This window comes from Pipra filicauda, unplaced genomic scaffold, assembly GCF_003945595.2.
Source record: "Pipra filicauda isolate LSUMZ 115617 unplaced genomic scaffold, ASM394559v2 scaffold33_size4404698_pilon, whole genome shotgun sequence".
Lineage (NCBI taxonomy): Eukaryota > Metazoa > Chordata > Aves > Passeriformes > Pipridae > Pipra > Pipra filicauda.
The window spans coordinates 3,770,104-3,794,065 of record NW_024104465.1 but is presented as its reverse complement, the minus strand read 5'-3'; the positions used below and the strand labels follow the sequence as shown (position 1 = coordinate 3,794,065).

The 23,962-nt window shown below is 43.2% G+C and overlaps 1 protein-coding gene across 1 annotated transcript in view; it reads left to right on the top strand.

The window, feature by feature from the left end:
* GRK3 (G protein-coupled receptor kinase 3) overlaps positions 1–23,962 on the top strand; it is a 65,881-nt gene that overhangs the window by 32,417 nt on the left and 9,502 nt on the right. Inside the window, exons 4-18 of the mRNA XM_027722315.2 lie at positions 2,091–2,192; positions 3,063–3,137; positions 4,112–4,173; positions 5,096–5,147; positions 5,768–5,859; positions 8,692–8,791; positions 14,057–14,135; positions 14,569–14,699; positions 15,479–15,573; positions 16,425–16,532; positions 19,201–19,267; positions 19,456–19,556; positions 20,722–20,788; positions 21,238–21,333; positions 23,758–23,920. Coding sequence (XP_027578116.1) covers positions 2,091–2,192; positions 3,063–3,137; positions 4,112–4,173; positions 5,096–5,147; positions 5,768–5,859; positions 8,692–8,791; positions 14,057–14,135; positions 14,569–14,699; positions 15,479–15,573; positions 16,425–16,532; positions 19,201–19,267; positions 19,456–19,556; positions 20,722–20,788; positions 21,238–21,333; positions 23,758–23,920 — 1,390 coding nt within the window. The remainder of the gene's footprint in view (positions 1–2,090; positions 2,193–3,062; positions 3,138–4,111; positions 4,174–5,095; positions 5,148–5,767; positions 5,860–8,691; positions 8,792–14,056; positions 14,136–14,568; positions 14,700–15,478; positions 15,574–16,424; positions 16,533–19,200; positions 19,268–19,455; positions 19,557–20,721; positions 20,789–21,237; positions 21,334–23,757; positions 23,921–23,962) is intronic.

The window sequence follows — 23,962 nt, the reverse complement described above, 5'->3', positions numbered from 1 at the left end:
TATTTTTAGGTTATTAGCAAAGTGTTGCCTCAAAAGAATTTCAGTGCTTTGTCATGTACTTCTGGAAAAATCCCATTAAGGATATTTAAAGAGAGGCTCATTGTGTTTTCCTCTGTGACATACCGGATCCAGGAGCTTTTCCTTTTTTTATATATATTTGATTTACTTGCTGCATTTATTACACGTAGAATAATTTGAGTGCATTGCTACATTAAAAATTGCTGGATGCAGAAGAGCTCCGTACTCCAGGGATTTCATATCACTGCAGCTGGAGTCACGATCAGGCATTTAACGGGATGAGTGATTCATCCCGATCGGTTTCAAAAGGAAAAGAAAAGGAATTTAAAAAAAAAAAGGGGGAAAGGAAACGGGAAAAAAAAGGAGAAGAAAAAAAAAAAGTGCTTCTAGGTGCTTGAAAACAAATTAATTCTGATTCCAGTTTTTGAGGAGATCCTTTGTCAGCTCCTTTTCCAGAGGAGAGCTGCAGGTTGCCAGGGTATCTGATGACATTCCCTTCTCTCCAGATCAGGAGTGGAAGCTGTGCTGGCAGGGACAGGGTGTGTTAGAAGTGGGACACTCTCAGCTCTTCGTGCTGTGGATTTTTTGTAACGTTGTCTTTAATAAACATGTAAAATTTGCCCCTGACGATGTCAGGGGTGTGTTGGGCATGATCACAGAGAGGTGTCTGATCTCATCACCTGTGTGATGAGCTGTGTCAGGCAGCCTCTGGGGGGATGTTCTCCCAGCCAGGATGGGAGATCACTGGTGAGGACGTTTGTTACCTGCTGTCCCACTCTCCAAACCTTTACAAAACAAAGGGTTTCTTCATTAAGAATCCCACTGTAAGGGGAGGTGGGAAATGGTGACTGGGTCCAACATGGCTGGGGGGCTGCCATGAGAGCCCTCAGCACTGGGTGCAGAGTTGAGAGCTTTAACAACCAAATACTGAGGGGCAGGAGCTTGTGTTCAAGGAAGACAATCAGATATAGATCAGGCTTCCTCCTATACTTCTAATTATTTTGTGTCATTGCATTAATTAAAAGTGTTTCTTGAGCAAAGACATTTTGAATCACTTTAATTATAAGTTGGTATCAAGAGGGAAGAAGCACAGATGGCAAATTGGGGTGGAACTGGGGCCTTATCGTATCAGCAAACAAGAGGAGTACGACCAGGAAGATACTGAGTTTAATTAATGTTCCACCTTCAAAGATGGGTTGGTCCCAGTTTGTCTCTCAATAACTGTACTGGATGATCTTGGATGTCTTTTCCAACCTAAATGTTTGTGGGATTCTGTGGTGTGGAGCAAATCTGCACAAGGACTGTTCGTTTGGATCCCAGAACCTCAGATGGCAATGCTGGGAGCGTCCAGCAAGTCAGAGCTGCGTCCTGTCCCTAAAGATCTTGCATGGTTCTTATGTTCTGTCAGTCCTGGAAGAACTCTTTCCCTAAATATGCTCCAAAGGGCTCTTGGACTTGGTGAACTTTTTGTTCTGGAACTGGTTGTTAGGTTTTGTTCTGTAAATGAACCATGAGAGATTTCTGTTGTTTCACCTGGAACACACTGATCTCCTAGAGCACACCTGAGGAAACTTGATATATTTTGTGAAACTGTGTTTTAGCCACCTTTAGGGTTCAAATTCACCATGTAGCTGAACTATGTGAACATTCTGAAATGTACCTTATATATTCGTTCTTGGACATTGTACCCAGTGTGCTGTGATCATAGAATCAGGGAATTGCTTGGGTTGGAAAAGTCCTCTCAGACCATTGAGTCCAGCTGTTCTCTCAGCACTGCCAAGGCCACCACTGACCGTGTCCCCCAAGTGCCACATCCACATATCTGTTAAATCCCTCCAGGGATGGTGACTCCACCATTCCCTGGGCAGCTGTGCCAGGGCTGGAAAATTCCAAACTAGAAGGGAAGTCTCAAATCAGCTGTAACTGTGGTGTTGCAGGTGGTTTTCCTTTTAAGTGTTAATTAAGAAAATAATAAAGCAAAATAAAGCTTTTTTTTTTTTTTTTTTTTTTTTTTGCCAAATGACTGAAAAATCATTAGAAGTTGTCTGATGCTCCCTGTCCCCTTTCTGCAGATCAAGGAGTACGAGAAGCTGGACTCGGAGGAGGAGCGGCTGTCCCGCAGCCGGCAGATCTACGACACCTACATCATGAAGGAGCTGCTGTCCTGTTCCCACGTGTGTATCCTCCCAGTTCCCCCTGCCCAGGGTACCCTGACAGCAGGGATCATGCGACAGATCTGCTGTTTCACTCACAGTGTTGCTGAAGGAATCGTTACAAATACTTGCAGAGCTCTGGATTTCTGTTTGAAATCTCAGCTCTGGCTTTGGCTGAGTTCAGCTTGTTGCTTTTGTTTTTTTTAATTGCAGTACTGAGGTGTAAAAATTGGCAGGATGGGCCCATTTTTATTGAACTGTTTATTAGTGGTACACAAAGGAAGTATCAGGAGATTTATCTCATTTATATTTCTTCAAAGGAAATCTCTGTTTTAAAATAAGATTAGATGAGTGCCAGGTGTGTGTGTGCCACGTTGTGGCAGATGCAGCTTGGTTAAAGTCACTGAAAATACGCATTTTCTCCAGCTGAAATTTTGGCCCATTGATGTGTCTTTAACAGTTTCATTTACTCTTATTTGAAAGAGGAATTTACAAGGTGGTGTGTCCTGGTGGATTGGTTCCTTGGGTGAAGGGTTTAAGCATTTTTTTCATCAAAACCAGATTATTTTATTAGTAAAAAGTCCATGTCTGCTTCTGGCTCTGGAGCTGTCCCTGTAAATGGGATTTTTTATGGTTTTCTAAAAGGAGCATTATCTCGCCCTCCTCCTCATCTTCCCTTCTCCTGACTTCCTGCTTTAGAATAATTATATTACTGGATCATTCTGCATGTTTCACATCAATATTCACTGTAATATACCTGGGGGAGGCCGTATTGTTTCATTCTGGGGTCGGTGGTTTTCCATATGAGGAAAAGAACAACAGTGCTGTGACCTGAAATGAAACTCCTGACGTCTCCAACTGTTTGAAATCTTTCTTTTTCTCTTCCAAAAGCCCTTCTCAAAACAAGCTGTAGATCATGTGCAAACACATTTAGCCAAGAAACAAGTGCCAGCCAGCCTTTTTCAGGTGAGCTTTCACAGTGTGAATGTTCAGCTTCAGTTCTCTGACAGTAAGTGACTTTGTACATATTATTTTAGGAGACAGAATAAATGGGATTGGTATGTATTCTGAGCTGTACTAGTGGGATTGAAATGCTTTTCTAAGTCAAAATTACAAATTACTCTTCTTATCTATAATATTTTTAAGCACATTTATAAAAGCAAGCTATACCTTGGTATAGGAACAGAGGAGTTTTTATAGTTCTGTAATTTTAAGCCATTAAATGATTTAGAGTAAATCACTTTACATCAGGAAGATGCTCATCCTGTCAGCATAGACTAAACTGGAGAAATTGTCTTATCAGTCATGGGGGTGTTTGTAAGCTTAAATGTCTTTTCTCTAAATCTGATGTATTTTCATATGTTGCAAAAATGTGGAGGTTGCCTCTGCCTGATCTCTCTTGCTGCTTGTGAGCTGCTCTGGCTGTTGCAATGAGGAGAAATGACAAACTGGTACCTGCAGAGCTGGGTGATGTCTCAGCTGGGGGAAAGTAGAGGTCGCTGGGGGCTATCTCACATCCAGGGAAGGGATTTCCCTTGGAAAAGTCACTTGTGAATTGAAGGTACTGGTCTCTTAGCAAGGACAGAGAGGAGAGAAGCACCACAAAGATGAGAGAGCAGCTCTGCGAAGTTCGGTTTCCACAGGGGTGACAGTTTATTGTTTAAATACATTTGAGATGAGAACTTTTGCCCCCCTGCCCCCTCCCAAGGTAAACCTTGAAGGTTTTCCAGCTCATGAAGATATTTTATTTTTGACTTCAGGGCACCTGCTCGGATTCTGGAAGCCAAATAAAGCTTAAATGTTTCATTGAGGCTTCTTAAGGAAAACACAGAATGAGCTGGAGCTCTGTGGGACTGTCAAGAGTTCTGTGTAATGGATGGGATTGCAAAAACCATTTATTGTCTGCTTAAATACTAATTGTGTTTCTTCACCCTTTTTAGCCATATATAGAAGAAATTTGTGATAGTCTCCGAGGAAAAATATTTCAAAAATTTATGGAAAGGTATGAACATGACATATTACCTGAACTGTCATTGTATTATGTGATGTAGTGGGAAGCCAAATCCCTTCAGTACTGCTGTAAGGGGCTCAAAGGTTTAAAAAAGCAGAACTGGGTTCTTGGGGGACGTTCTATGAGTGACCATTTCAGGTGTGGGATTGGAGGCCCAGTTGTTGTGGTTCGTGACTGGGAACCTGAAATTAAGCAGAAAAGGTTTAATAAAGAATTCCAGGCACAGACCTGGTTCAGTAGAGCAGCCCTTCTAACCTGAACAGAGCTACTCCTGTGGACAGGGTCTGGAAAGCTCAGCTCTCACCCAGCAACACCCAAATCCACTCTATAAACTGGTTTGATGCTATTCTGTGATAATTGTAAAAATGCCTCCATAAAACTGTTATTTCTTACTCTGAAAATAAATACTTAATTATTCATGTAGAAATAAGCAGCTTTTTTTTTTTTCAAGAGTCTGTGGTATTACTGATGTTTTTCCTATTTTAAGATAAGATGAGTTTAAAATGTTCCTTGGAGTATATGGAGGTTCATTAACATAAATCGAGCTGCTTCTGTTTTCTTATAATTATCTTTCTCTTGATGTAATTTAAATGTCTGTTAGTTCCAAACGTAGTTGTTTAAAAATTAAAAACCATCTGCAAGAGAGATGTGGGGACACACTGAGCACTTACAGGGATAAGGTTATCTGCTCTCTTTCTCTTACAAGGATGTAAAATACAAAATGTGCTCTGCCTAGGAATTGTTTTTCTTGGTGGGGGTAAGATTACAGTTGGTGAAAGGAAGGCTGTCATTTATTAAATACCACCCCACGCCCTAGCTCAGACTAGATTTTAAATATCAGAGTCTTGACATTTCCTGTAATACTTTACACAATAGTCTCAGACAACTTCTAAACTTTTTTTTTTTTTTACAGTGACAAGTTTACTAGATTTTGTCAATGGAAAAACGTAGAGCTAAATATTCATGTAAGTACTTACAAGTATATTTATCTTGTCAAAGGCTGGTACAGGAAAGAGAATGTTCAGTTTTGAATCCTTCTCTGCAAAGGCCTCATTAAGGAGGGTGGTGGATGTCACTGCTCTGCTATTCTTAGGCACAGCCTTGACTATTCCTGTCTGGACATCCCTTCTGCCTGTCCTCACTTAATAGAATTTGGATTTCTCTGATGGCTGAAGGAGCTGAACTGCCAGAATTGCTGCTCTTTAGCAGCCCCAGTCACTCTCCAACTCCCTCTCCCACTGCAGTCCTGCCGTGGCCTCAGCACCCTTTGGACCCCTTCCCTTGGCCTCTGCCTTTGTCCCTCTGCACTGCTCCATGACAGCTTGGGCTGTGAAAATAGCCTTTAAAAAGACTGGCAGTTTTTTGGGAACAGCAACCTCATTCCCCTTGTTCCTACTTCACGCTGTAATGCTTGCAAATACATTGAAATATAAACAAAAAGAGGCTCCTTTTCCAACACAATAAATACTGATGAATTACAGTAGTTGAGTGTCTCAACACATTTAGATGTTTTTACAGTAATGTTTTTAATGCTGAAAAATGAAGGTTTTGTTCTGTTTGTTTTTTTTTTTCCCCCCATTTGCAGCTGACCATGAATGATTTTAGTGTACATAGAATAATAGGAAGAGGGGGGTTTGGTGAAGTGTACGGCTGCAGAAAAGCAGACACTGGAAAAATGTGAGTACCACACACTGTATTGCAGAGGTAACTGTAAACTCTGAACTACTAAGGAAATCCTTCCAGTCATTTCTTAGGAAATCACTGGAAAGCAGTGTCATGTTACTGTAAAGGTGTTGGTAGTTAAGTTTTATCCCAAGAGGTTCTGATTTCTGGCTCATCTTTAGGTTCAGTTTGCTCTTTGGTCCCGTTCTGTGCCATGCAGTGGGTCAGTCTCCCAGAGCTCTTGGGCACATCCTGCACTGAAATGTCCTGTCAAAATCAATGGAAACTGCATGTTACAATTAAGTGTGTGCTTAAAGAATTCCCTGGATCAGAGGCTGGCAGTGCAGAGGGATGTTCCCAGGAATCCCTGGTGGTGGGTCAGATGTCATCTGCAGAAGGTTCAGCCTGTCACATCCCCGGTGCTGACGTGGGGCTGGAGGGGCTGCAGGGACCCGCTATCAGTGCTGGGAAACCTGAGCTGTGCCAGGGCAGATTCCAAGTGTGCTATTCCAGATTTGGGGAATTGCATCAGTGTCTTCCCTGACCTATGGTGAAAGCAGTGATCCTTGCTGACATTTGGAAGCATATAGTTCCAGTGTTGAATCTGTGTTTCACAGAGCTCTCTGTGGGAACTCCAGGATCAACCCTGGATGGTTTTTCTATTCTTTTTGTGGTCTTACCATTCCCACGCTTCTCCTGATCATCAGATTTCAATTTCCTGGCATCCTTGTCCCATTATGTTCTGACTTGAACATCTGGGCATGGATTTAACAAATTGTTCTCAGTATCTATCTATCCATTTATTTATTTACACCCCATCCTGCCCCTTTCATCTTGCTTTTCTCCTAACACTTTTAATCCAGGGACCATCCTTAAACATTTCTCTTCCAAGAGAGCATGGCATGTTTGAGGTGCCATGTCTCTGGTTCCAGCTGGCTTCTCTGGCAGCTGTGTGTGCTTGGCACTCCTGATAATAATAAACCTCTGAGCTGTAGCAAGTGGGAGACATCTTAATGTTGCTGTCATACTCAGTATTTTTGCAGTGACTTCAAGTATTATATTGATGCTCTTACTAACAACACTGGCTTTATTCTTGCCTTGGTGCTTTTTTGTCCATGTACAATTAGTTAATTTGTCCATGTACAAAAATAAACATTTTATTTAGCTTGAGGCACACTAAGCAGGCATCCCCAAAGAGGCAGTTTTCAGAGTCCCAGCTGTCTTCATGCCTGAGTTTGGCTCTGACAGGAGGTTGATAAACCTTGGGAAGTGAAAAGAGCAGGAAGAGTGAAGCAAAGGACAGATTTTATCAGATATAAATAGAGGGAAATGTGGGAAAACCAACCTTTTTTTTCAAATTTGAAGCAAAACTTTAGATTAGGTTCAGCCTCTGGGTAGAGGTTTGGTTTAGTTCTTTCTTAATCCAAACCTGTTTACCCATCCCTAATCCAGATCCCGTCCAGTGTAGATGCTGCCTCTGCTGCACTTACTGCCTGAAAGGAGCGTGGGAACCACCCCTCCCTCCCAGGTAACACCAGCAGTGTTCCACTAACCACAGACACACCTGAGGCTCCTGTCATGTCACCATCTCCCCTGCAAGGATGTCCAAAGAGGCACCAGAAGTAGGATGCAGCCAGCATTCCAGGGGGAGGGACAGCAGGACCAGCGAGAGACTTGATTTGGAATAGGTTGCCCAAAGAAGCTGTGGCTGCCCCATCCCTGAAAGTGTCCAAGTCCAGGTTGGATGGGACTTGGAGCAACCTGGTCTAGTGGAAGGTGTCCCTGCCCATGGCAAAGAGTGGCACTAGATGGGCTTAAAGGTCCCTCCCAACCCAAACCATTCTGGGGTTCCATGATTTCCGTCAGCCTTGAGTCACTCTCTGATCAGGGACACCAGAGCAGGGCAGGGCAGCGTGTCAGGGGTTATTTATAGTCACCCTTCACAGCCTCCACAGCAAGAGCACGTGCCATGAATATATTCCCAGGTTGGAAACTCACAGTTCCAGTGTGTTCACTCTCACTCCCTCACTCCCACCATGTGCATGGCAGGAATGATGTGGCTGGTTTAGGGAGCTGGGCCCAAGGTGAGGCCCTGGGTCTGGATGGGGCAGGCACAGTGAGGCAGGGCCTGAGCGCTGGTGCAATGCTGTAACATGGTGTTTTCCTAAAAATCCATGGGTGCCCACGTCTAGGAATCTTCTGTGCGGGAACACATGTGTCCTTCTCGCTGTTGTCTATTAGTGGACTCACCCAACATCTTGGAAAAATCTCCAGCCTACATCATATCCTCCTGTGGTTGATGGTTGTTAGGGTAACATTCTTTTTGAGCACAATTTTATTAATTTGTGTAGCACAGATGGTAGAAGATTAAAAAAGCTTTCTTGTGTGTATCTGACCTTTTTCTGAGTAGAAAGAAAACTTAAAAAAAAAATATATATATAAAACTCAGCGTGTGTTCAAGATATTGCTTTCCTGGTAGAGCTGAAACTGTTGGAATGAAATGGAACCATAACAGAGTCTGTTATTTAATTCCTATGGCAGATCCTTGTTTGTAGGTATTAAAAAATAAATGTACGATATGTAATTCCTATCCCACTGTGGTGGTTTGGACACAGAATTACTTGTTGAAGCACATTTCTCTCTTAGGAGGCTTCTGCTGGAAATGTGTTAATTCTGGGAGAGTTTGGAGATTTTGTGTTTAGCCTGAAATTATTTTTTAGTCTTAGGTTTTAAGTCTTTCATGGAGCTTGCTTACAGGATCTTGTAGATGTGCATGACCTCACTGCTGGTGAATAATACTGATAGAGGAGTTTTGTGGTGCTTTTTCTGAATGGTTGTTATTTTCAGGTATGCAATGAAATGTTTAGATAAGAAGAGAATCAAGATGAAGCAAGGAGAAACATTAGCCTTAAATGAAAGAATTATGCTGTCTCTTGTCAGTACGGGAGTAAGTATCACTGACTTGTTATTCTTTCTTCCATATAATATAAAAGCTGTTACATATAATGCATATTCCATCAATTCAGTTGTGTGACATGCAAAAATTAACCCCCACCTGAGCCTCCCCCTGATTTAACAGTGTGTCTGAAATGAGAAGGAAAAAACAAACTTGCTTGTCAGTTTGGGTGCTGCAGAATGAGCCTCTCGGCTACAGAGGCTTGAGGGGGTGCCCATTTCTTAGGTAATTCATTCTCCCCTCCTCCTGATTTTTTAAAATATTCCTTTTTCAAGTATTTCTATTTGAAACTTTTCCAAAACAAGATTCTGTCTTGTGAAAAAATGCCTTTTTTTCCTATAGTTTTGTAGTAGTGATGCAGAACCTAAGGTGCTATTGCAGAGACAACTCCAGTTACCTGTTCATCCTCCCTTTCCTGTGACTCTGATATTATCCAAGTTTTCCTTTCGTTTTTTTTTATGTACTTTAGCTGAGTACCTCTCAAGGTGAACCAAGCCAGGCTGCCCATCTAATCTGTTTAAAAATTGAATTAATTAAAATTAAAGTCTATTTAAAATTGAACCCATTGCTAGTGTGTGCAAAAAGCCACCTGCCCCCTGACATTGGCTCCCGCAGCCCTGGGACCTGCAGATGCTCCATGGTGGCTATAGTGTGTTGGGCTCAAAGGAATTCTAGGTGGGATTGGAGGTCTTAGAGCCCTTGGAGTGCTCTGCCCTCATTGCACAAACCTGGCAGCTGCTCATGTCACCATGGCTACGGGTGATGCTGCTGGAAAGGTTCCTTTTCCTCATGTCGTGGTGTATGAACTAAACACTCAGTGTGCAGCTCTGTAGAAACACATCCCCACTCCCTGTGGACACAGAATTGTGTGTTGGTTTGTTCTAGTCTTGTACAACAGTTGTGCAAAGAGCATAAGTACCTGGAATGTGAGGATTCCTGTTTTGGATTCCAAAATGGCAAATCCTGGGCTTTGTTCTCAGGTCTGTATCTTGCAGAGATAAGAGAATCATAAAAGCTGGGAAAGACCTTTAGGATCATCGAGTCCAGCCATTATCCCAGCACTGCCAAGGTCACCACTAACCCAAGGCCCCTTCCAGTGCCTAAAGGCGCTTCAGGAGAGCTGGGAGGGACTTTGGACAAGGGCCTGGAGTGACAGGACAAGGGGAGATGGCTTCCCAGTGACAGAGGGCAGGATTAGATGGAATACTAGGAAGGAATTCTCCCCTGTGAGAGTGATGAGGCTGTAGCACAGGTTGCCCAGAGAAGCTGGGGCTACCCCATCCCTGCAAGTGTTACAGGCCAGGTTGGATAGGGCTTGGAGCATCCTGGGATAGTGGAAGGTGTCCCTGCCCATGGTAGGGGGTGGAATGAGATGATCTTTAAGGTCCCTTCCCACCCAAACCCTTCTAGGATCTATGGTTTATCAGTTAGACTTTTAATCAAGTTACCTGTTTTCACCAGAGATAAACTGTGGATTGTCCAGGAGTGTCAGGAGTCCTGAGAGATGGGGGAGAGGGTCTATAGTAGACTGGACAAGAAATTGAGGCAAATGAGTAATAATTGTCCCATTAACTTTAATTTGTGATTTTGTGGCTCCAGCACTGAATGTGAATTTTCATGTCTAATGAGGGAAGAAATCGTTCACAAGCTGCTGCAGGTGAAGGCAGCTTTCTTACAGACCAGCACACAGGAGGCATTGAGCAGTGGAGCAGCAAGAGGAACCATTGGTTTCTTTCCTTAAGGATTATCAGGTCATTAGAGTGTAGTTTCTTTTAGATTCTCAGAAATTTGGAAGAGTTAGGAGAGAAATTTTGTACGAAGTGCTACCCATTCAGGTTGGGTACACCTGGGCAGGAGAGGCTGGAGCACTTGGAATATCAGGATGAAATAGGTCTGAAAGTGATGGAATAAGAGAATTCCTTTAGTTCCTGAACAGGAGCTGTGAGGTTGGAGTGGCGCGTGCCATGCCCAGGGACAGGAGTGATATGCTGCCCGGAACAACATGGAACTGGAAAGTTCATCACAGTACAATTAGTCATTTAACTGGGAACCCAGATGTCTCTGCAAAAGGCACAATAACAGCTGTGCTGATTACACATCTGGTTGTGTAATCAGTGCTGTTAATCCACCTAAAATTTTGGCATCCACAACCAGTCCTGAAGTCGGGAGCTCCCATGTTCGAGTCTGTTGTGGCTGTGTGGTGAGAACAGCTTTTCATGGCCAGTGAACTCAGAAGTGCAACAGGCACCTCTGCAGAGCCCCTGAAACTGCCTGGATGGGCCTGATAACCCCAAACTGGGCTCTGTGGAACTCGGGTCTCCGTTGGTGTCTGTGCTTTGTCACTGTGGGTGTAACATGGACAAACTGTCGCTGAGGTTTGCATTTCCTCTTCTGCAAGACACAGGCCCCATCTTCCCCTCCCACAGAGATGTTCAGGCTGGAAGTGCATTGTGAAATCCTTGCTTGGTGGCAGAGTAAGGAAAAGATATTATTTTCTGTTAAAAAAACCCCAAGCACTTATTTTCTATAATAGCCAATATTTGCCTGATTTCTCTTCAAAAAATGGAACATGGAAATCACCAAGACTGTTGCTGCTGATGGACCATATGAAACCAGCCAGCCCCAAGGTGCTCTTTGGGGAAGGAAGTGGTTATTCCATAAATCCTTTCCCAGAGGTAGGAGGGGATCATTCCAACTGTTTGTTGCAAGACCAGGGGCTATGCAGGACTGTGGCTCCTCTCTGCTGTGGCTCCCAGTTCTTTCCTTCTAGAACACTTGTTAATGTGCTAATGTCTTTAAAATATCACATTTCTACAGGTTTTTTATAGTTGTTGTAATATTTTTTTCCTTCCATGTGATTTATTATCAGAAATTTGACTTAAGCAGTTTTCTGGGCTCAATCCAGGATTGTTTGGATTTAAGGAACTCTTTCCAAACTGATCTTAATTCACACATTAATGTCATACTGTCACTTATTTTCATCAGAGCAGAAACTTGACTGTAGCAAAGTATTGCTCTCCTGGGAAATTGGATTTATGGCTTTATGTGTCATTTAAAAATATAACTATAGGGGTTTTTTAATTTTTATGCTGGAAAATACTCTTTTGCAGTGGTTTTTATATCAGAAAAATACTGCAGTACAGTTTTTCCTCTCTGTTACAGGGAGAAGGTAGTGATTAAATTAGGAATGCTTGCATAAAAATGAGTTATGCATTGCATTTACACTTCCAGATAACTTTTATTTTTAAAATCCATAAAAACAGAAGCATGTTATGTTCTGGTGTAGTAAAACCCTTTTATTTGTCTATGTATGGTGGTTAAATTCTAGCACTAAATCCTTCTGGGTAATTAGGTTGCTCTGAGATTTTAGGAATCGTGCTTGGGGACACTTGTGAATTACTCAGTTGATACAGAAAATTAAGTTAATAACTCTACTAAAGCTGTTGTGAAGTTTAGTGATACCTACAGTATCCCCAGTTCATAACCAGAGGTGGTATTTCGTGTTAGATGCTACTGCCTTGCCTACAGGCTCCTTATTTTTAGGCCCATTTGTGAATCTGGAGTTTTTCATGGATGTTCTGCAGGTGTTTCACACACATCCCTACCTTCTGCGGGCGTTAGTTCTGCAGAGGGGTGTTAGGGGTTAGTGTTTGAAGAATTAAAATTAACATACAGTTGGGTTTGAGTGTGAGGGCAGGATGTGTCCAGGCACTGAGGGGATCTCTGGGATTGCAGTTGAGCATATAGAGCTCTGTATTTCAACCTCATGGAAGGATGAACCAACTGAACTGTCTGGCTGGTGGGACAGTGCTGCTGTCCCTCCCTTTCCTGCTCCCCGGGGCGGCCCCGAGCCAGGCCCGCGGCCCCCGCGCTGCCCAAGGCCGCCGTGTTTTGCTGTTTCTAAATTGGGAAGGAAACCAGTTCCTGTTAGAGATTCCCAGAGCTTTCACTATCAATACTACTATCATACTTAAACACATTGTTTAAGTCACGTTAGGTCATGCTCGTGCTTCCTGCAGGGTGTCCTGGCTCCCCAGCAGTTCAACTCATCTTGGATCGTCTTCCTGTTGGCCTCCGTGCCTTAGGGTTGGACGTGGGATGGTGCAGCCCAGCCTGGTCAGGCAGCCTGGCCATTCCTGAAGGGTTCATTGCAGACTCACCAAACAACCCTTCATACCACGTCCTTCTAGTGGAAGGTGTCCCTGCCCATGGTAGGGGGTTGGAAAGAGATGAGCTTTAAGGTCCCTTCCAACCCAAACCATTCTGGGATTCTGTGATTCTGTTTTTTATGGCTTTGAAGAGGTTGATGAGGTAATAGCCACTCCCTGTTAATTAACCAAGGACATCCTGGCTTGTACCAGCAGTAGTGTGGCCAGCAGGACCAGGGCAGTGACCATTCTTCATGGAAAGGGTTGTCCAGCCCTGAAATGGGCTTCCCAGGGCAGTGGTGGGGTCACCATCCCTGGGTGTATTAACAGACATATGGATGTGGCACTTGGGGACATAGTTTAGTGTTGGCCTTGCAGTGCTGGGGGAATGGTTGGACTCGATGATCTTAGAGGCTTCTCCAACCTAAACGGTTCCATATTTCTGTGAATTGGCCACTTGCATCCAGCACAGGCAAAATGAAGAGGAAACTTTGCCAGCCTGCTGCCATGTTGGCTTTGTGCATGTGCATTATGGAGGTACCAACATGCTGAGTAGACCTTTGGAATAAATAGGTGATTTTCCAGTCGTATTTCTATGGCTGCTTGTCTTGAACATCGGGTGAATTGGGGTTAAGGTGCATCAGGAGGTGGGGGTGTCATCCATCCCTGTCCCTGACTATGACCTCCCTCTTCAGTGACCTCCCAAATCTGCCCTGACCAACCTTGTGACCTCCCAAATCTGCACCCACTGACCTTGTGCTGTGGGCTTTGCACAATCTGAATGTTGCGGTTGCTGCTTCCCGAGCATTGCACGTGCTCCAGAGTCCCAACTTCCTGCCTGGTGTGTTCATGTCCCTTCAGTCCTCTGCTGGAAATGCTGCCGGGGAGCCGAGGGCAGCAGCAGTGGCAGATTGCCTTCACTGTCACCTGGGCAGGGGACCTCAGCCAGGGACAGGGGTTACCACTGGAGCTGCGTTTCCTGTCTGGGTGAGGATAGAACCTCTGAACGTTGGCAAATATCACAGGAAAAATATGACGTGTATTTTTAGCTTCTCCAAGTCACACTTTGCTCATTATCCGTGGTGACCTCTTTGCTTTTCCCTTCCAGGACTGTCCTTTTATAGTCTGTATGACCTATGCCTTCCACACCCCTGACAAACTCTGCTTCATTCTGGACCTCATGAATGGTAAGCAAGACTTAAGCAGATGATGATGATGTTACAGAAATTTTGGCAGGAGGTTTGCTGAGATGCTTGGTCCCTCAAGCCTGGGCTGCTCTATGTGCTGATCTATTCAGTTCTCCACAAACCAATGTGTGTTAGTGCCTTTTACTTGCTGTGGAAATCCTTTGCAAAAAGACTTAAGTTGCTGGATTAGTCACTGAGTGCAAATGTATATGAAGTAAATGTATTTTTAAAATGCAGTTTCAGATAGGTCGGATTTATTTATTTATTAACGTTCTCAGCTATTCTGTCACTATAGGACTTGCAGAGGGCAGAACTGGGTCTGTCTGCTCCACAGGTGATAAGAACCTAAAAATGCTGTACTGTTACCCCCCTTCTGCCTGCGGGGCAAGATTTTACTGTTTATTTAATTGCATCTCCATTCTTCTCATTATAGGAGGAGATTTGCACTACCACCTCTCCCAGCATGGAGTGTTTTCTGAAAAAGAAATGAGGTTTTATGCTACTGAAATCATCCTGGGCTTAGAACACATGCACAATCGCTTCGTGGTGTACAGAGACCTGAAGGTAATGGTTAGTGACTGCATCACACAGGCAGCAAATAGTCCAGGCACACTGACAACAATGGATTATCTCACCTGAAACCTTTTCTGGGGAGGATTATTTCTTTTATCTGCCTGATTTTTGTAATAACTTTTCAAAATCTTTCTAATCCATACCATTATCCAGTTTAACCAGGCTGGGAGAGGCTTCCTTGGGATCACAATAAATCCTGTGCAGTGTTACTTATCTCCCCTGCTCGGTTACAGGAATAATTTAGAGAATACACTGTATTTCTGGGAGCCCTGAAAGAGGCCTCTGTGTGTGTAATGGGGGACTAACAGAAGGACAGTTGCTGGGGGTGTTTCACTGACAGTTGGGAAGTTGAGGACAGTTCCCAGAGAGGTGTCCCTGAGCCAAATGGCAATAAAAGGGGACAAAAGTCTGCACAGAGATTGCAAATAAAAGGTGTAAGAGCCACACAAAGACCCAACTGTGAAAGAACCAAAACCAACTAGGACTTGAAGCCAAAATAGATTTATTCATTTATTATGTGCTTTGTGTTTCAAACCGTGCCTGGTTTTTCTCTTCTGTTATTCAGTATTTCACAACCTGTGGAGTTGATGGTAGTGCTCTGTGAGAATGTAGATTTTACCTAGAAAGTGTCTGGTATATTGATGTTAAATAAAAAAAGGTAATTACCAATTACCAGAGAGTATTGATGTTTGAGTTACTGTGTTCTGAGAATTTGCAGTTCTGTCAGATGGAGGATTCCAAGCAGTCACCTTCCTGTGTCTGATTTCCAGCCTGCAAATATCTTGTTGGACGAACACGGGCACGTGAGGATATCAGACCTTGGGCTGGCTTGTGATTTCTCCAAAAAGAAGCCACATGCCAGTGTGTAAGTATTGTGAATGGGAGCTCTGCTGCATGTACAGGTAGTGCTAAATACGTCCTGAATTTGTCTTTATAATTTAACTTTGCCTGAAGGAATAAAATGACACATGTGTGGCCCAGACTTGCTAAGCTGGAGGCTCTAATGGGGTTTTTTAGTCTCCTCTCCCTGTTTTCCTGCACAGTTGTAGCAGCTGATGTGTAGGCATGGCTGGGAGATGACACATTATTTTGGAATGATTCACTGCTCAGAGAAGAACCTGACTGAGTTAAAGTACCAGATTGTTTTAATTGTCCTAAATGGATAATTAAATATTCCAAAACTGACTAAAAAACAGGACTTGTTGTGTCTTTCTGGATCTTTGTGGAACTGGAGGTAGATTTGGTTCCATTCTGCCTCTTGGCATTAGGTCTTAACTGGGATCTGACTTCCTGGGGTTGTGTGTAGATTCACATCTCACCTGACATGTTTTATTCTTAGGTCCTCATTTGCCCTGATTTAGTCTCATAATTTATGCAAAAAGGAAAGCTCCAGCCTGTCACACCTCAAAAGATTTGCAATTCAGTAGCTTCTTGAAAAAAGTTCTTATGTTTTGATTGTGTCAAGGGTAAAAGCAATACCTGGTGGCTTCTTCTAGTGGTGCCCAGGTGGTGAGTTTGGGAGGAGGGGTCCTGTGGTCACCCAAGCGTAGGTGAAAGGAGACATAGGAAACCCACTGAAAGCAAAATAAAATCATGGTTAAAATGAATTCTCTTTAAATTAGACTGTCTTATTGAGAAAACACTGATTTTTAATGTTTTGGTTTTTTAATGATGGTGTTGGTTGTAATGAAGCTTTTGCCCCTTTCTGCTCTGCAGAGGTACCCACGGGTACATGGCCCCCGAGGTGCTCCAGAAGGGCACAGCGTACGACAGCAGCGCCGACTGGTTCTCCCTGGGCTGCATGTTGTTCAAACTGCTGAGGGGGTGAGTGAAGGCTCTTCTTCTTTCCCTTTTGAGCCTGGGCCTGCTCATCGTCTGTCCCTTCAAATGCTAATACGTGATGTGTTACAGATTACCTGAAATGATACCTGACTTCCCACTCTGCAGCTTAGAGCATGTGAGACTAAACCAGGCTTTTCTCTTGCAAACCAAACCAAACCCAACCCTGTGTCCTGTAGCAGGTGCAGGTGTGGGACATGAGGAAGGCAGATGCTCTATCTGCTCTTTGATTGCTACTGACAGCAGTTTACTCATCTCTTGGCAGCTGATAGTATTTTAAATGCTGTGATGTTACTCACTGCTCAAGTGCTCTGAGCAGCCCTGTTAAATTATGGGCTTCATTTTATGCCTAAGACCTGCTGTTGTGGTGAAACTCTTGGCTGTACTGTTCCCTTTTTATGGGATACTCAGCCTTCCCTCCTTCAGAGTTTGGGTCAGGTACAAAGTTTGAATCCTTCCATGTGCTGAATCTGTCCTGTTACCTTATCAGTGTCCAAAGGTACATGATAATTACAGCTTTACTAGCAATTACCTTCTTATTAAACTTATGTGTGTAGAATTGATTAATACCACAGAATTTATCTGAGCAGTCAACAAGCACTGATGGGCAAGCGCTTGTTGGAAATGGCATCTTCAGTGTTAATGGCAAACCAGAAGAAATCTTTTAAGCTTTTCGCAGTACTTCTGTGTAAAGATTGGTCATTAGATCATCCTGTGTCCTCACACATAATTAACTATAATTAATTATAAGTTCTTATCCCTGTGCAGACACTGTACAAAGGAAGGTCAGTGTGAAACTCGTGAATTGAGCTCTCAAGCTGTATGAATTTAACATTAATTGTGCACAAAATAGACTAGAAAAGTGTGCAAATAAATGTGTTTAAATTGCCAAAAACATCTATTTCAAAGTACAGACAGTGTAGCTGGGAGCAGTGCTCTGTTGAATATTAATTGAAGAATTCTGTAGGAAGCAGGACACGGTGGGTTGGGTTTGCTGGGAGGAGGGAGGAGACCATCTGTCACACACAGAATTCCAGAATGGGGTTGGAAAAGTCCTCCAAGATTATCAAGTCCAACCTATGACCTATCCCCACCTTGTCCCCCAGCCCAGAGCACTGAGTGCCATGTCCAGTTGTTTCTTGGACACTTCCAAGGGTGGGGAGTCCACCACCTCCCTGGCAGCCCCTTCCAAAGCCTGCCCACCTTTCCATGAGAAAATTCCTCCTGATGTCCAACCTGAACCTCCCGCGGCACAGCTTGAGATCTTGTCTCTCATCCTGTCCCTTGTTCCCTGGGAGCAGAGCCCAACCTCCTCCCGGCTCCACCCTCCCGTCAGGGAGTTGGAGAGAATCACTGTGGACTCCTCATCCTGTCTTGGAGACCCTTTCTTCTGAGTCAGTTGGGCACAGGATTAGGGCATCCAGCTGACTGTGACATGGCCCTTCCCTCTCAGGATCGAAGCTGTGTGACAAACACGCTGCGCAGGGATAAACGATCCCATTTCCCACAGACACTCGGGCTGGCTCAGGGAGATCTCAGTCTTTTGGGCTGTGGTTCTCCCTGACAGAAATGTGTGGGGTGGTATCGGTGGTCGGCCAGAAGCCAGAGCATTATTCACTGTGAACTATCCTTCCTCATCTGTTCTGAAGCCAATTAAAACACATCCCAAAACAAGGATTGGGCACATGGTGCCTTTTCTTGGTGTTTAGTAAATTTAGTCTGGCACAAAATCTGCCCATTAGTCCCCAGTGAATCATTTGCTTCCCTGATCTACTCAGAGCCTCACTGTCAGAGTACAGGAGGCTGTGTGGGAGCCATTTATTCTTACCTGTCATGCCTGGAAACAGACAAATGGAAGTCCTGGTTTGCCCATCAGATCATCAGAACATTTTTGAGGATAAAAGGAAAATAACTCTGGAGTAGCAGGTCTCCATTTGAAACATGCTAGTACACACTGCCATGTGGCAAGACAAAAGGCTTTAGAATAGCTAATTAATGTAATTGATAAGTTTTGATTTTGAAAAATATCATCCCCTCATAAATCTAATTAAAAAATCTCATACTACGATGCTACTTCTTTCTTTCATGCTGTTGATGAAGGACTGTGTGAAAAATCTCTAATGTTTCACGGTCTTCTATAGCTTAAAGGAAAAGTCAAACTCAAACCAGAATTTTAAAGCAGGAAAGGGAAAAAACTGATAATGTACCAGATAGCAAAATGTCTTCCCAGTGGCTGATGCTGTGGGATTTGTGATTACCCTCTCCTTCATCTGCTTACTTGAAGGTTTTACTTCATTCTCCCTTGTAGAGGAGTGATGAGTTCAGTTTCCATATATAAATCTGTGTTTTTAAACCCCTTTGTGTGATGGCTGCTTGGGGTTTCCTTCTTAGGTGAAACTCTTCAGGTATTTGGAAGACAGACTTACTTGGTGAGGCATTTGAAACACATCTTTAAGGGCAGATCACTGAGTTTGAGAATCACCCAACCTCCTTCCCACCTTCCCGTGGAGTAACTGGACAGATTGTCCTACAGGACAGGATTTATGAGGGGGAAGGATGGGGCTAACAGGATGCTGCACGCTCTCCTGGGTTTGCCACAGCTGAAATATTCTGTGACTTGACATTTATTAGTGTGGTTTTTTTGTTTCCACAGGCACAGTCCTTTCAGGCAGCACAAAACCAAAGATAAGCATGAGATCGACCGGATGACGCTCACCGTGGTAAGGCCTGGGCACAGTTACACTCCCCATGTTATTAAACTCTTATTTCCCCTAAAAACTGGAACTACACACCTGTACATGACTGTATTTGCACATGGGAGAGTTGTTTACAAACACTCTCCAAGAAAAGAAATCAGATCACACGACCTCTGTTGTGAAATATCTCTTTGTACTTCCTTTCCTCATAGAATGTGGAGCTCCCAGACTCATTTTCTCCTGAACTGAAGTCCCTTCTGGAAGGGCTCCTGCAGCGGGATGTGAGCAAGAGACTTGGATGCCAAGGAAGAAGGTAGGTGTTGTCTTCTCCTTGGACCACTGCCTTGAAAAATTTCCACTTCTCTGTCAATGAGTGAATTAATTTCAAGTAAAAATCTGCTTCCTGTTGTGAGGATTTTAATTTTGGAAAGAGAACATTAAAAAGTGCTGCTGCATGGAATTACATTTCAGCTTCCTTTGGTTTGGACACGTTTTTTGGACAATTTCTGTCCTTAAAGCCTTCCCCCGAGTTCCCTGCAGTCATACTTACATTGGGTGGTGTTCCTGCTTCTCATCCCTGGGTTGTTTTTCTGGTTTTGCCTAATCTGTTTTGGCATGAAATCATATGACTTGACTCAGACAAACTGATAGGAAAATTTATTGCTTACATTTTATCTGTACTGATAGGAGCATATTACACAGAAAAAAACCCCAATCCCAAAGGAGAGAAGTTGTGAATATTGCTGGTGCTACCTGTGTCATTTCATGGTTCTAAGGAAAAGGCTTTTTTTTTTTTTGTTGGTTTCTTGAGTACAAAACACTCCTTGCTCCTGCCAAGCTCACCTCGTTGTAGGTGTTCATGAGATTGTTGTTATCAACTGTTTAAGAAGCCAATGTGAGACTGGGAGAGTAAACAAGGAGAGAAGTAAACAACTGTTGAGAAACCTTTGGGGATGTGTGATGACAGGTAACTGATGGCCCTGAGCCTGGGGCTGGCTCCAGTTCCAGTGGGAGATTCAGAGGGTTTTTGTCTTGGAACCTTCTTTGATAATGACCTGAGATTGCTTTTCCTTGGGGCCTATCAAGAGTAGTGGCTCATTTTCCCATAAAATTTGTGTAATGTGAAATGGTGTGGACCAATCTGGTTACATACAAGTAGTGTTTGGGATGTGACACAGCTCAGTGTATGGGATCTGACACAGGTCAGCATTTGGGATCTGACAGCAAAGGAATATCCTTTGCTGTTTGAAATGATGGGCTGCCATCAGGAGTGCTTCCCTGCCAGCCCTGCAGCACTATTCTGAGTGTTTCCATATCTTTTCTCCTGTTGTTTACTTCAGAATTTTTATTTTTTTCCTTGCAAAAAAGAGCATTTCCCTGATGTTTTCAAGTTATAGAAATGTGACCTTTGAAGGCTTTGTATTTCTTGAATGCATTTGAAAAGCCATTTGTTGACTTCAGTCATTTTTATTTTGCAGCGCACAAGAAGTAAAAGAACATCCTTTCTTCAAAGGCATTGATTGGCAGCAAGTCTATTTACAGAAGGTAAAGGATGAACACAGTAATTTTAGCTTACTTGATTAACAGTAACAGGAAAATAAGCCCAAACAGGTAATGGACAGAAAACTTCAGGATCCCAATCCCTAGCACATGTGCTCACTGGCACAAATATGTGGAGGGTTGTTGATGAAAGCTGCTGAATATTCATCACTACAGATCTCAGTAGTGAATTATTATTTTTTCAGTGTCAAATGGCTGCATGGTTTCTTCAGCTTAACTGTCTCTAAACTGAAGAGTTTTTTCCCCAGATTTTTGAAGGAGCTTCTATTAAAGAGTGGCAGCAACTTTGGGACAGAAGTTTAATTTCAAGGGACACGCTCTTGCACAGCCATGTATCATTTGTGCAAAAAAATAAAAAGTCTGTGTACAACTTACAGAATAGAGTTAAATAATGTCCATTATGTTGTCTTTAATTATGCTGCTTTAATTTCTAGTACCCTCCTCCACTGATTCCTCCCCGGGGAGAAGTGAATGCAGCAGATGCTTTCGATATCGGGTCGTTTGATGAAGAGGACACTAAAGGCATTAAGGTACTCAGCTTCCAGTGAGAGGTGGAGGGTGGCACTGGGACTGCTGTGCTTGACTTTCCATGTGTGCATGGCATTCCTTTGCTTCGAGGCTGCTGGATGTGCAAGGAATTCCTTCAGGTTGGGAAACTCAGTCCATGCTGGTACCAAAGAGATACCTTGGGCTGGTTCCCTGGGTTGTTGTTTGCCAAGTCCTTAGGTTTTTAAATTAACTGAAATCTACCTTCCTGTCAGAAGTGTCGTAGGATCATGGAATACCCTTGTGGGAAGGGACCCACAGGGATCATCAAAGTCCAACTCCTGGCCCTGCACAGGACACCCAACAATCCCATGTCCCTGAGAGCGTTGTCCAAATGCTCCTTGAGCTCTGGCAGTTTTTTATGACAAACCAAATATTTAAAACCGTCAGAAGACAATTGGGAAAGCCTCATGTTTTCAAGAACACCTGATGGTTTATAGGTTTACAAATTGTGATTAGTTTCTGATAGCTGGGATAAATTGAACTAAACCTTATTTTAATAGTTTAGTGGTCAGAGAGTGCATTGGAAAACTCTTAAAAATGACAAACTGTGTATTGATGTTAGCAATGTATTAAGTTAGAAAAGTGCGGAAAGAAACTTTCAGGTTCTGGTATTATCGAAAATCTAATGAAAAAATATAAATGAAAAAAAAAAAGAAGTTGAAACTGCTGGCCCCTTTAGGACTCACATGAAGGTGATGTGACCCCCCTGTGAATATCTTCCCTCTCTGGAGCTTCTCTGGGACTTTGGGACAGCAAGTGAATCAGTGCTTTTCTTGGGTCTGTCCTCTTCATTCTTTTCATCAGACATTTCTGCAGTAGATCAGACCTTATTCTTGTTATTACAGAAGTGAGTCAGGAGAGAAACTAATTGCTCTAAACTTTGTAAGCAAAAAGCCACACTGAGTACTCACAGAGCCTGAAAAGGAGCTTGTCTGTCAGTGTCACCTGCTGTGGTGACAGAAGTTGGCACTGAAAAGATTTTATGTGTTTAAAGAGAAATGCAGAGAGCCCAGGAGGTTCTTTATTCCAGAAAACTCCACGTCTTCAGTGTTAGTCTAGCAGGATTCCAGTCTTCTGCAACTCTGGAATGCCAGAATCCAGAGGAACGTTTTGCAAGGAGAAACCAGTTGGTCTTTCTGGTTATTGAGTGGATCAGATATGCTCAATAATATGCATTATTGAGAATTCACGTTACTGGATGTGAATCATATACCCAGGTCACTGCCATAGCACCTCCAGTTTAATCTCAGGATTTAATAGTTCAGTCTGCCTATAGGATAAATTTACTTATAGGGATGAGTCAGTGAGAGATGTCAGGTCCAGCCTCCCTGGAGTGTCACAGGCCTTTTTAGGGGACTGGGTAATTCCTGCCTCTGAGTCAGTGGAGCCAGAGCTGCCAGTGAGGTGTCAGGAGCCCTCTCTGCCTGAGGACACCAGTTTGAACACCTTGCTGTGCTCCGTGGCCCTTGGGGATTATATTTATCCTGCAGAGTGTCCTGTGACCCCAAGAAGAACACGTGAGCTTTGGGATTACCAGCTGGAGAGCCAACAGTGGATGCCTGTGGCTTTTCCTCCTTACTTGGGTGCTGTAAGAAGTCCCTGGAACTGCAGAGAAGTCTTCTCTATGTGTTTTTTCCTGCTGTCATACAACTATGGATCTCTGAAAGGAGGAGCATATGTACTCCAGGAGTGCCTGGCCTGGCTGTAGAAGGAGAATTAAGCCAGGTTTTCCTATCGTGCTCCTGCAACTGCTGCAGCATCACTGCATCCACATGGCTTTAAGCCCTTCCAGGGTTGGGGACTCCACCACTGCCCTGTTTCAGTGCTGGACAACCCTTTTAGTGAAGAATTTTTCCTAATTTCCTTCAGTGCAATTCAATTTAAGGACTCAAAGGTAGAGGAGTAAAGCATCCTTATAACAAGAAAATTGAGGTCTGTAGCACACGCTGCTGAATTTTGTAGAATAATTATTAAGAATGTAAAACCCAGCTGTGGAAGCATGGAAAGCATTGCTGTGGAAAAGGTATCTTTTCATTTATTCATGGAATTTTTGTGCTGAGGAAATTTTTATGCAACAAAGTTAAGAATACTGCTGCTTGTATTTGAGTAATTATTTAAATGTGAAGTCTAGAGAACATTATGGGACAATGTTGAGTGAGGAGCTAGCTAGAGCTATCAAACCAAACAAGTTTTGAGCAGGTGGCCTGTTATCTGCACATAAATTAGTATCTTTGCCTAGATTAGTGTCTGTGCTTCTCTTGCTTGCATCTGTTTGTTTTGTGAAGGTTTGAGCTCAATACAGCTTTTTAAATAATTTTGTTGTATGGATAATTATTAACTGTTGGGGATAAGAATAGTGAAAGTTACTAAAATGTTGGGTTTTTATGTTGTTTTTCTCTTGCAAGTTGCTTGATAGTGACCAGGAGTTATATAAGAACTTCCCTCTGGTAATATCGGAGCGTTGGCAGCAAGAAGTAGCAGAAACTGTTTATGATGCAGTAAATGCAGACACAGATAAAATTGAGGCCAGAAAAAGGGCTAAAAATAAGCAGCTTGGCCACGAGGAAGGTAATCTGTCCTTACACTTCTCTCATCTTTTGCTCCTAGATA